The sequence below is a fragment of the Vespula vulgaris genome, chromosome 2 (genome assembly GCF_905475345.1).
Source record: "Vespula vulgaris chromosome 2, iyVesVulg1.1, whole genome shotgun sequence".
NCBI classification, from domain to species: domain Eukaryota; kingdom Metazoa; phylum Arthropoda; class Insecta; order Hymenoptera; family Vespidae; genus Vespula; species Vespula vulgaris.
In genome coordinates, this window is record NC_066587.1 from 4,492,255 (window position 1) to 4,504,848 (window position 12,594).

A 12,594-nucleotide genomic window follows, 5' to 3' on the forward strand; every position below is an offset into this window, starting at 1 on the left:
ACCGATCGTGCCTCCGTTCAAAATAGAACTCCTCTCTCTCTCTCTCTCTCTCTCTCTCTCTTTCTCGTTCAATCTCGTTGTGCGTCAAGTGATAGCAAGCAATGCTTTGGCAAAATGCTGTATTTTCAACGCCACCGACATGCGCCACCACACTTCATCATGTTAAATCGAGCAGTTAACATTTAGAAAAGTATTCGTACGGTGAATTGAACGTGGCGATCAATGTATGTTTGAAGAAAACTGATCCGTATACTCCATTTTCTTTTTTGTAATTTTAACAAAATACATTTTCACAAGACTTTAGTTTGTTTTTTCGCACGTTCGAATTCGGCTTAAGTCGACTCGAGGCAGCTTGGGAGGTAATAAATAAAGCCTAACGTGTAATGCTGAAGATAGGGGAAACGAAAGAGAGAGAGCGAGAGAGAGAGAGGGAAGAAGAATGCAGTCAAGCGCCATTTTGGATAACCATCGAGAGCCGGAGATTCGAGTGTAACGAACGACAATGTAAATGTTTTCGCGATACAACGGCCGGCTCGTAGTTCTCGAAAGAATGGAGTATGCAAGGAAGGCATCAGGGGGGCTTTTTAGTCGACTATTGAATGAATGCCACGCGAGTTAGTCAGCGTCGCGGTGCTAAATTCGGCGGACGCCTGGCGTCGCGCCAGAAGAACCACCCAGCGCACCAACCTGCTTCTCTATCCTCCGTAGCCACCAACGACACGACGAAGAGGACGTAGCCGTTATATCCGTCTACCACCTTCTTCACGTAGATAGAAACGACGTTCCTTGCTACGCCTTTCTCGACAGTCAAACTTAGTTAAAGAGCAGTCGACATTCCTTCTTTCATTTTTCTTTTTTAAAAAGACGATTTGGTCGATAAAATTGTTTCGTTTCATTACAAACTACTTTAAATGTTTCATATAGATGTATCAGTATATACGTATATTGTATTATAGTGTACGTATGATTATATACACATGCGTCAATGATTATGAAAATAGCCTAAGTTATATATTTATCGTTTTGAAATGTAGTAGTACGTCGTTTCTTTTTTTATATTACATAGTATAGATAAAATCGAATTATTAGAAACTTTTATTTTATTTTAAATAATGATAATAATATTCTTCGTTCATTTATGTTTATCTTTACAGATTCTTCACTTATTATTTCGGACGATCGTATCATTGGCGGGTGAACAGGTGTCCAAGTAGGATCGGCATAGTGATCGAGCACGCGTATCGACGCGTTCGCACTCGAAAATAAAGTCACGAGTCTCTTCTCTACTCTTCTCGTTGACGCAATTCCGAGTCTCTGCCAGGACGGATGCATGAGTGTGTATCGTCATCGTTCGCGCGTGTTTATTATTCGTGTACGCGGCGTGATAAGTTTGCATCGCGGTTAACCACGTTCGAGTCTTTTTCTTTTACCTCTCTACGAACCTCTTTTTCTTTTACCTCTCACTCTTCTTCTCCTTCTTCTTCTTCTTCTTCTTCTTCTTCTTCTCCTTCTCCTTCTTCTTCTTCGATGTTTTTCTTCTGGCGAACGACGAGCATCCTACAGGTGCCCGAAGGTGTTCTCGCGGTGGGACGCCAAACGTAAAGTATTTTCGGCAAATCTTGGAGAGGCTCCAGGTGTGGAGGAGGAAGTTAAGAAGAAAGATAGAATAATCTTGCGAATTGACCACGTGCGTAACAACAAAAAGTATGAGCTTAGATATGAAACAAAGTCTTATAAAAACTGATTTTAGAAGATTTATATTTCTACTTTTACGTTTTTTAAAAACTATCGAATAATCTATTAGTATATCCGTGATTGCAAGGAAAAATATTTTATCCTACATCTTTTTATTTTCATAATATTGTCGTTTAAAACGTCAATTCTTCTTATTAGCGATGTTTCCTTCTTTTCTTTTTACGCTAAATATGTAAATTTGTTTTAACATATATTTTCTAATAAATTTTCTACAGTTCAATTAATGCATATATTCGAATCTTTTGAAATTGTGATGTTAGACATTTTCCTTATAGCCACAGATATACAGAGACTAAATTTCGACTTATAAAAAGATTTAAAATATTAACGTATATGTGCGTACGTGTGAGTTTGTGTGTATTAGCAATAAAAAAGAAAATACATGTTTTATTTCAACAAGATAAGACGAAATAAAATAAAAAGTTACAATTGTTTAAGAGACACTGAAAGAGAGAGAGAAAGAGAGATTGTGAGTTAGTAACTCTCGTATCCATGCGTTATAAATGCTATAAATAAAATTAAGTAAAGCCGGAAGGCACGAGCTCGCCTAAGTACTTTACCTCTCAAAGAAAGCCGCAGAAGAAAAGAAGGAAAAAAGAGAGAGAAAGAGATTAAGTACGAAGAAATAGTTTTTAAGGAAAATATTAGGTTGAGAGAAGTCTAATTTTTTGTTAACCGAACGACGAAGGACAAGTCATTAAGAATGATCCTCGTAGAACGAAGGACGAACTTAAGGGCGGGGAAAACGAGTAATGTCTAGAGCATTACATAGTATACGTAAACAATCCGGAAACGCCTGTTTCCCTCCTATGATAAATCAACACTCGTCGTATGAGAGCTTAAAGATTACTCCCTTTTTCGACGAACGTGTCAACCACTACCATCACTATCATCTCTAGCTTTTCAACTCTCCTTCTATTCCTCAACGAGAAAAGTGGAAAAAGCACGCGATTGCTGTTTAAAAGGTTCGTGGGTGGGTCGCTTTTCAAACGGGAAAAATTAAGAAAAAAAGATTGGAAAGAGAGAAAGAGAAAAAGGAAGAGAAAAAGAGAGAGAGAGAGAAAGAAAGATAGATAGACAGACAGACAGACAGACAGAAAGAAAGAAAGAGAGAGAGAGAGAAGTTGGTCTCGGCATGGGGTTGTCGAGCTATTTTCAGGCCGGTGGCTCGATGCAGCTGTCGCGTTCTCCGGGTAAACCACCTCTCTCCTATTCCACGGTCATCCGCGAGTTGTGAGAGGTACGACACGAAAGATTAGAAGTTAGAAATCCCGAGCTCTACCATTTTCTTAGTTTGTCGACTAGGTGGAAAAGCCGCCTAGGTGGCCTTCCATTCCTCCTTTTTCTTTGACTTCTTCGTGAGAATACTGTGAGACTTGTCCGGCGTTACTTCGTTAGCAAAATATGTATGCTTGATGTCTTGCCAAACGTACCAGGCGACGTTTCAGCTTTCTACTACACGGTTGTGTTTCATATTTCATAGAATATCTAATATTTCTTTGCGTTCGAAGATAGGATTTTCGGTTTCTGAAGATTTTTACAATATTCGTATTATATATATATATATGTATACTAATGATAGAAGTAATTATTTTTTATACTTATGAATGGAAATATGTCATGATATATATATCATATAAATATATATATATATCATATAAATATAAATATATATATATATATATATATATATATATATATATATATATATAAAAGAAAAGACGACGAGACGATAGGACAAGTTTGATTCCCTCCAGCCTTAGTCTCCGACCAAGGTTCGTTCCCTGGAAGATGAAAGACGAAAACGTGGAAGACGAAGAAAAGGGAGAAATTTTGGTCGCGTGCCAGCACAAATTTTCAGCCGTTTACGTGTACTTTCGCGGCTAGGGCTCCGTCGAGTGCAATGACACTAGAGAAAATGATTCCTATTATTTCCTTTACACAATGAACATGATGAATCATTAAAAAACATAAACAATATCCTGTTGTAACATTTAGACAAGCATATCGATCTAGATTTAAATTTATTACAAAAATTTTTTACAAAGTCATATTTTGTGATTAATTTTTATGTATATATCAAATAGATCAACTTTAAAAGATGCGAGCGAGTATATATAAATATATATATAAAAAAAAAATGAAAAAAAAAGAGGAAAAAATAAGAAATTAACTGACAAGGCTAGGGAGGGAAAACGACGACCGGAACGATTCTTAATTTAGTTCTGGGTGCAAAAGGTTAACGGGGAGAGGGGATGTATGTAGGTATGTATGTGTGTATGTCGTATGTAGAAGTGGGAGAACACCGTCATAGAGTACGTTGGCTCGTGTTGGAAGGAATGTCTTCAGGGATAAAGGGAGACAGTTCCTTCCGGAGAGACAGCGAGCGGCAGCCTGTTTCGGACCCTCGAATCTACCCCCACCATTCTGGCACACCACCCTTTGCATTGCTTTTTTTATGTCTCGTCGTCGTACAGCCACTTGCCCCCTCCCCACTACCACCCTTCTTCAAGCCATCATATGAAATACAAAGAAAGATGATTGTCATTCTTTTCCTAATCATCATATGAAATAAAACGAAAGATGATATCGATCGAGAATTAATCGATCATTCGATGCAATAACATTAGCATCGAACAAATCGATATATCTTTCTAAAAAATAATAATATTAATGTAATAATATGTTATTATTATATATTAAATAATAATATTAATGTATAATATATTAAGACATAAATTATATTAAAACTATTTCCTTTCTTTTTGATTTCATATCTTCAATAGATAGATTTAAAGATGATATTACTCCATATACCGTTGTATATAAAATATACAAGTATATATACATATATTATCGGTATCGTTGCTTCCTATAACGATGGTGATAGAGTTTTACAAATAATAATTCTTCAACAATATTTCAACCCCAACAAAATAATTTGTATTTTTGATAAACTGACTAATATCAATTCCTTGTATATTTTTTGTATACTTAATAATTTTTATTACGTAGCGTTTGACACGTTAACAAATCTTTAAAAAAATCGTTAACGAGTATAACGAAATATGGCCGGAACGAAGAAAGTAGTACAATTCGAATGATGGATTCTGAGCAAGAATCGGAACAAGAAACGATCCGGCTTCGCAGGTGGCAAGTAAGCATGCAAATCTAAAGGAGGCCACGCACACGAGCACGTGCTCGCATTTTGCGAAACCTTTTCAAAGGCGGAGGCGATCAGCTGGCGATCTTCTATCTCTCTCTTTCTTTATCCACCCTCTCCCGTTGAACAAGAAAAGAGAAACATAAAAAACGATAAAAGTGAAGGGAGCTCTCTCTGTCTCTCTTTCTCTTTTTTTCTCTCTCTCTCTATCTTTCTGTCTCTCTGTACGCACCCGCATCCTGTGGCAGTGGTGTTTTCGTAAAAACTGGCCCGTCGGTTTCCATTCAAAAGCGCGAGTCACGAGGGTTCATTCACAAAATTTCATGACGAAATTCTACACTCGGCCGGACCGTCTGCGGATCTCGATCGAGACGACGACGAAGGAAGAGATAGAGGGCCCTTCCTTCTCCCTTTTACGCGAGTAATTCCTGCGTTTTTTCCCCTTCTCTCTTTCTCTCTCTCTCTCTCTCTCCCTTTATTTCTTTCTTCTCTCTTGTTATATATGCGTCAAGAACAGACGAACGCTGCCATTGAGTTTAACCGTTTCGATCGAGAACAAATTCGGTCACTAAGTTGTTATCTTTTTCGATCTTACTGGAAGAATCATTTTTAGAAAAATCAAATAATAAATCATCTTGATCATCGATAATTTCCCGGAGTTACGTTCGTTTTCATGATGTCTTGACAAAACCTTAAAGCTTATTTTAATAAATTGGTATGTAACGTGATTAGATTAAAATTTTGTGTAAGAAAGAAAGATTACTTTTTCAAACGGTTAAGAAAATGTTAATGGTTTCTATCGTTGCGAAAAAAAGATGATGAGAATTCATCAAACGTCAGGATGATAAAGGACGAAATGTGTAGGCGCTCATGTTAACACGTTATCTCGAATCACTGATCGTTAGATAGAAAAAGATTAAATCTAACGTGTCTATCTCTTTTTCCCTAGATCTTATTGTCTCCGTTAAATCCTCTTACACGGCAAAAGACGAACTCACGTTGCCACCCTGGATATACTCAGGGTGGTTTCTTTCTTCCATTGCCATAGTCCAGACGGCTTCAAGGAGAAGATGAAAAAATGAGGGGGCGGAGGAAGAGGAAGTAGACGAGACGATGAGGGGCCTAAGGTCGTGGTCCTGAAGGGTACAGTGATGGATTCAAGAGGTACTTCGCCCTGCGGTGAACGACACGTGTCCCTACGATATTTAAACGCCCGACTTTCGATCGATCACGATTCTTCAAATTTATCTTCTAATTAACGTAATAATAATTCAATAATTTATACGTATAAAAAATTTCATAAACAACGCTTGGTAACAGTGAAATTTAAATAAGATCAATTCTGATCGATATATCAAGATATTACTTTATAAATAAAAATTTATTTTATCTTTATCTTCGAACAACGGATATATATATAAAAAGGCTCTTTATTATTTGTATTAATTATTGTACTCTACTAATTAATATGTCGGTATCATTAACTTATAATATTTTTCACGAAGACTCAATCTACGAGATAAAATATTTTTTTCATTGTTAGGTAAAAAAAGAAAAGAACTGTGTCGGAGGTTAGGGCGGAAGCGTGAAATCCGCTACTGTAGTTTGGGAGGGGTTAAAGGACGAGAGAGGGTCGCAGACACCGAGTCACATCTCGTCGAGCGGCACGCGACCGACACGCGCCCTTCTTTCGTCTCCTTTCATCCTCATGAGATTCGGTTCCTTCCTATCCGTCTTCTTCTTCGTCTTCGAGAGCGCACACATACACTTAACAGAACGCACTCACACGCAACACTAATATACAGTAGATACTCTTACAACTCTTATAACGAAATACTTTTCTATGAAGTTTTCATTTATTCTTTTATTTTATTTAGAAATGATCAAAGATTTCAAAATTAAATTGTATCAGACTGACAAGTTAATTCCTTCTAATTGATTAATTGTTACGAAATTCGATTGTAGGTAGATCGAATGATGTCAAACGATCCTGAGGATCATTTAATTTTATACGTTAACAAAAGATGGTTCGTATTACATAGGGTAACATGAGTAAGTACGCGTGCACGTTCATTCAGAACGTTCCCTTCTAGTGGCCCATTGAGGAATCCAGGCTCACCATGTAGAGTGCTCATCAGCCACCTTATCGTAATCCTTTAAAGTCCTGCTTGAATGAAATGTATGTCATATGTCGTGGGAATTTATCCAAAAAAAATTAGACTTTCTTGAAAATGACAAATTCTTTTTTCTCGATATATTAATTAAAAATATATATATATATCAAGTTGTCCTTAATAAATTTGCTGTACGACGAATTGGAAACGTTCATATCCTATGGAGGTGTCGCTCGATCAGCTGCGAAATGGGAGCAAAAGGTGCTCGCCTACGACAATATTGTGTAAATTCGTCAGCGGACAGATGAGTCCACGAGGAATGATTAAGGTCGACAAAGACGAAAACACGATCTGTCGTCGGCAAGGAGGAAAATCGAACGTCTCTAAGTTTAGCTCGTATTTGCATGCGGATCAGCGACGAATCGGGTCAGGTTGCCAAGCTGCTAAAACATTTGCTATCCCTTAGTAATCTTTAATAAATTTTTCGTTTGATCATTTAAAAAGATCTGATCTCTTTTGAAATAAATCTGTTTAAAATCATTTGTTTATTCTACAAATATGTTTGTATAGCATTTAATTGTAATAATGCCAAACCATTGAATAAATCTAAGTTAATATTTTGTTAAAGTTGAATTTATCGATTCGACGATCATAAAACAAAGAAAATACTGTATTGGTTAACTGTCACAACGCTACAAAATGGTCTTTATAGCAAGTCGTAAAAGTGTAGGTGTGTCGTGACCGACAAGATTTTCTGCCACGAGCAAAGATCATAAATTTCCCTCTTTAGAGAGTCAGAATACTGGCTGATTACCAACAATTAAATGATATTTATAATTACGAAGATGCCACTCCTTTGGCACGACGGGATACATTTATAGATCGGTCAGCGATTTAATCGCTGCCATTTGAATTACCTATTTGCCTACCTGTCGTCGAGAACACGAATCCATGGATCCGGTCGTTGCCAATGATCAAAAAATAGATCCGAGCGCAACCTGTTCGAAATAGCCAAGTAGAAACCTGTGACATCTGTGAATGACTCGTTAATGTCATAGTGACCGTAGTTCTCTTTTGAATCGCATAATACATTTCCGATTAACTTGATTAATTCGACATAAATTATACCGAGCATTACTATAGTAAAAGAAATTATATATGATATAAAGTACTAACGCGTAGAAATAGATCTTCGGAAACATTATTTAATCATAGAACATAAATAAAATCATGAGAAAGAATTTTTGAAGATTATTATCCATTTTTTTTTTCAATATCAAACGAGTGACGTCTCAAAAGAAAGACGAAGACAAAATAGGTGGGATGTCTGTCAGATTTCTATGATTCGTAATGCAAAGAGAGATCGTACGTGGATCGAAGGTGTCTAAGCTGAAGGGAAGAAGGAAATCTAATTATAGAAGTCGTTGTGCCGCGTGCTGAAGGTGGTAGTAGGGTGTGAGTGCGGGTGCAGAAACGAGAATCGGTTGCATTGGGCGGCCATAAAATGCAGGCTGCATCCGCTCGGCGCAGATGTACTCAGACGGAGGCTCTCCTGTACCACGAGGAGAAGACCGAAAGGATTTCTTCTTTCGTGGCCCTCTGGCCCACCAAATATTAGAGGACAACGAACTCGGAAGGACTACCAGGGGAGATTCGTAAGTTCTTCCTCCTTGTGGCATCAATGTCAAACGTGTTCACGATTACTAAACGACTAGAATATAAATCGTGACAAGGGTATCGACTGTGTAATTTATATTAAATTTCAATGTAATTCGTATTGGAGAAGAAAGGATTCCACAGAGGGAATGAAAATTATAAATATTCTTCCTTCTATAATGAAAACATCCTCCAAAGGATACAGTTCATTGTCTTGCCGTTAGTGATTTTTTTCATTGCTTGTCGCCTCTATTCAGAAGCCATGTGGTTAACTGCGGTGTTTCCTGCCTTAATTACCGCGATAAAAAAAGAATTAACGAGTGGATGTTAAAGAGAGCTTCGTTCGAAGACGTCGCATGCAATATCTTTTATAAGAATCTAGGTCAATCGAAGATGAAGAGTCAAAAGACACGTTTGTTTAGATCAAGATTTAAATCGTTCTAATCTCTTTCCATTTTTCAGACGACTCGAACAATTAACTCTTTCATTTTTCCTCGTCGTCGTCGATCTTTACCGAAGTAAACACGAGGCCTCCCTCGAAACAACAGCTGTGGGATATCGCACACGATCGACTCGTGCCGGGCAAGCCGCGATTATTATTGTTTCCTTTTCTTTTCCTTTCCTTTTTTTTGTTGCTTTCTTCTCTGAAAGTAGCCGAGCGTGTGCCCATGACGTGGCCATGTAAGGGCTAGGCGGGGGTGCTGCTCTTGCTAATTTTAGATCGACTCCAGGGCTCCAGGAGTCAGCGATGGATCGGCAGCTGGTGATTCGAGTTGGTTCATAGCCTTGCACGTGGGTCTTTCTACTTCGGAACGTGTCTCACCGTTCACGAACGACGGACATCTCTCTCCCTTTCCCTCTCTTTCTCTCTCTCTCTCTCTCTTTCTTTCTTATTTTTTCCCCTCCTAATGTCGTTTCTCTTGTAGAAACTCGTCGTGTCCAGTAACTTTGATCCAGATGCGTTTTGCATCCGAACTCAAGAGACTTCCGTACTTGGGTGAAGGGTGACAATTTTAAAAATTCCCCTTACCGATTCGAACGAAAGTAACTTCAGCTGAGTATTTCCAATATTTACGATCTATAAATCCTTCCTTAAACTATAACGCACGAAATAATAAATAATCAGTTAACTGTAATGTAATTATTGCAAATTATAAATTATAAATGTAATAGCGTTTTAAAAGAAGGAAGAAAGTCCTTTCAGAGCGCTTAATGAAGATCGATAAAATGGAAAGAGGAAGAGGAAGGAGATAGCAAAAGGGTGAAGGAGATAGAATTGTTAAGAGGGATGAAGTGGAAAGAGGTAAAAGATCTGACGACGGCTGCTGGTGCAACGGATGTTTGAAGCTGCTGAAAGTGAGGAGACGGTGGTTCCTTCACCGATATTACTCCCTCTTTTCTTTTAGCTTTTCTTCGTTCGAACCAAGCCGTCGTCGTGAGGAAGAAGTACAGAGAAGGAAGCACCTCAGCGGATGTGATGTTTAGGGCATGGCCGTACAAAAAATGCCTCCCGTATAAATATAGACGATGGTGGTTGCCATCGTAATGGTTGTGGTTGTGATAGTGCTGCTAGTGGTGGCTGCTTACCAATCGAAATTTCTCTTTGACCCACATTCCGAGATTGATTATTTACAAAGGGTCACGGTGTTCCTGTTTTCGTTTCTCTTGGTTGTCTTTTCCCTTATCTGCATTGATTTATGTGAAATATGGAATAAAAAATATGGGAAGAGGGAGAGAGAGAAAGAGAATCATTAAAATGTATTTGAAAAATAAAAAAAAAAGAACAAGAAATGAATGAACTTGTTTGAGCGAGTTCAATTTCACACCGGTTAAAGAAAAAACCATACCGACCGGCTTCTTCTCAAATTACGTTAGACAAATCTCTTCTTTGACCCAAAAGCAACCTGCTACTACGACTCGGAGAAAAGATTAGGAAATATGGAATCCCTTGTAAAAACTCTGAAAACACATTGAGCCGAGTGTAAGGTGAAAGACGGTGGCTCCCGAAAAGAAAAAATAAATGAGACGTGTACGTGTGTAATCGACACGTGCTACGTTAATCTCGTTGTATGCTTTTTCTTTTTTTTTTGTTCTTTTTTTTTTAATGTCTATTGAAGAAATAACGTTGATTCACGTGTCTTTAAGAAATAGTCAATGAGCGAGAATAGAGATTATTATCAAGTAGGTGGAAGTCGTCGAATCACTTTCTTTCTCGACTCATTTCAACGCACTCGACACGTGGTTAGCGATTCTGGGGCTCCTGCTGAGATAAAGACCTCCCAGTGGCTTTCGACCACCATGTGCATCGAAAGTCAGTGAAATCCCTTGAAGATTTTCGAATTGTCCTCTCGGTTCGTCGTCTCTATTACCAAAACCAAAGTGAAGGATCGGACAAAAAAACAGAAAGACCAACGCACGGATCGCACCTCCTCGATGTATGCATGTATACATACATGCATACAACATACAGTACAGTACATACGTATATAGTCTCGTTGAGATTCTACATAGATATTTTTTCTAGTCACGTATGCTTTCTTCGTGGGAGAGAACGAAAGAAATCTTTTTTTGACTAGTCAAAGATAACTTCGTGCTGGAAAAAGAACCAAAAGAAAAAAGACACCAGAAAAAAAAATTAATTAGACGACTAATAAGGGAGTTATTCGGAACTCAAGGATCGAGTATTAAAAATACGTTTGAACGAGTTCACGTAATGAATCGAGGAAAGGACTCGGCACTAATGGGTTAATACGAGCATGGTCAACGTGATTGAAAGAGCAAAGTGGTAGGAGAAGGTATACCCTCTCTTCTTGGGGTATCACCTGCTCCTATTGTTTGACCGACCAAAGTGTACCGGCGTCCGGTGCGCAACCGAGTTTAGCCGGGCGCGTGCTCGTCGCGCCGGCTCGTAGAGAAATCTGACACTCTTACTTTTACGACACTTTGCATGGTACGTATACTTTCAAAATGCAACGTAAAAATAATGCCCTAGTTTAATGCAGATGTCCAAAGGTTTACCTTCCGTATATAATTATTGTTAAATCCGATAATAGACGTCTTTGTTTAAAAATCAAATGATTTAAACATCATAGTTTTCATATCTAATATATCGTAAAGCCATTTAGGTTGAAAGATCATATCCAATCGATGGATAAATTGACAAGCTTCGAAAATATACGTAACCTGGTTAAAGAAAATTTCTTATAATCATATATTTATCTTATTCTACCGGTATTCTTTAAAGTGGATGAAACTTACGTCGACAGGATAATGCGCTGGATACTTGAGATTTATAACGATATCAAATAATACACTAACCGTCACTTGTGGTTCAGGATACGACTTTGTAGGCACGCTCCAAATTACTTCATATTTGTAAATATTCATATCGTTTCTAACAAAAAGTTTAATGAATTCTACACTGAACATCCAATCTTTTAACTCCTAGAACGTGTATCGTCTGTCTATAGATGTATAATATCTTTCGTTATACTTTTTGGCTAAATTTTTATCGTTGAATGTACCGGCAAATTATTCCATTCTTGCATTTCGTTCGTAATGCTCTCAGCAATATTATTGATATTGATATTACCACAAGTGTACCATTCGACACCAAAAGGATCCAGCGATCTAGTGACGATAGCATTTCTTCTCTCTACTATATCAGAAATATCGTCCTAAAATATCGAGTTCCCTTGCATGATTAATTCATTACATAAAAAGAGAGCACATAAGCTTTTTAACAAACCATGTTACTTATTATCTTCATAGCTTTCTTGATTGCTGTGTTAACGAACTGATAAACAAAGTTCTTTATTTTGAAACATGATTTCAGTTTGTAATCATCGATCAATGATTGAAAGTTATATATCGAAGTGTTGAACATTTTTGATGATTATAAATCGA

General features: G+C 37.6%; 1 protein-coding gene across 1 annotated transcript; it reads right to left on the minus strand.

The window, feature by feature from the left end:
• Window positions 1-11,751: 11,751 nt before the first annotated feature.
• Window positions 11,752-12,574, minus strand: LOC127061985 (A-kinase anchor protein 14-like). The gene is made up of 4 exons (XM_050989523.1): window positions 12,437-12,574; window positions 12,213-12,365; window positions 11,947-12,132; window positions 11,752-11,871 (listed from the first exon to the last, which is right to left on the minus strand). The coding sequence occupies exons 1-4, from the start codon at window positions 12,572-12,574 to the stop codon at window positions 11,752-11,754; spliced, it is 597 nt and encodes a 198-aa protein (XP_050845480.1).
• Between the last annotated feature and the right edge of the window lie 20 nt (window positions 12,575-12,594).

Bases quoted from the DNA above. Each gene is read 5' to 3' on its own strand.
- LOC127061985 (XM_050989523.1), bottom strand. From the start codon at position 12,574: ATGTTCAACACTTCGATATATAACTTTCAATCATTGATCGATGATTAC. The intron at 12,366-12,436 runs GTTTGTTAAAAA...TCGATATTTTAG, and splicing joins TGAAGATAATAAGTAACATG to GACGATATTTCTGATATAGT. The intron at 12,133-12,212 runs GTACATTCAACG...TACACGTTCTAG, and splicing joins AAGAATGGAATAATTTGCCG to GAGTTAAAAGATTGGATGTT.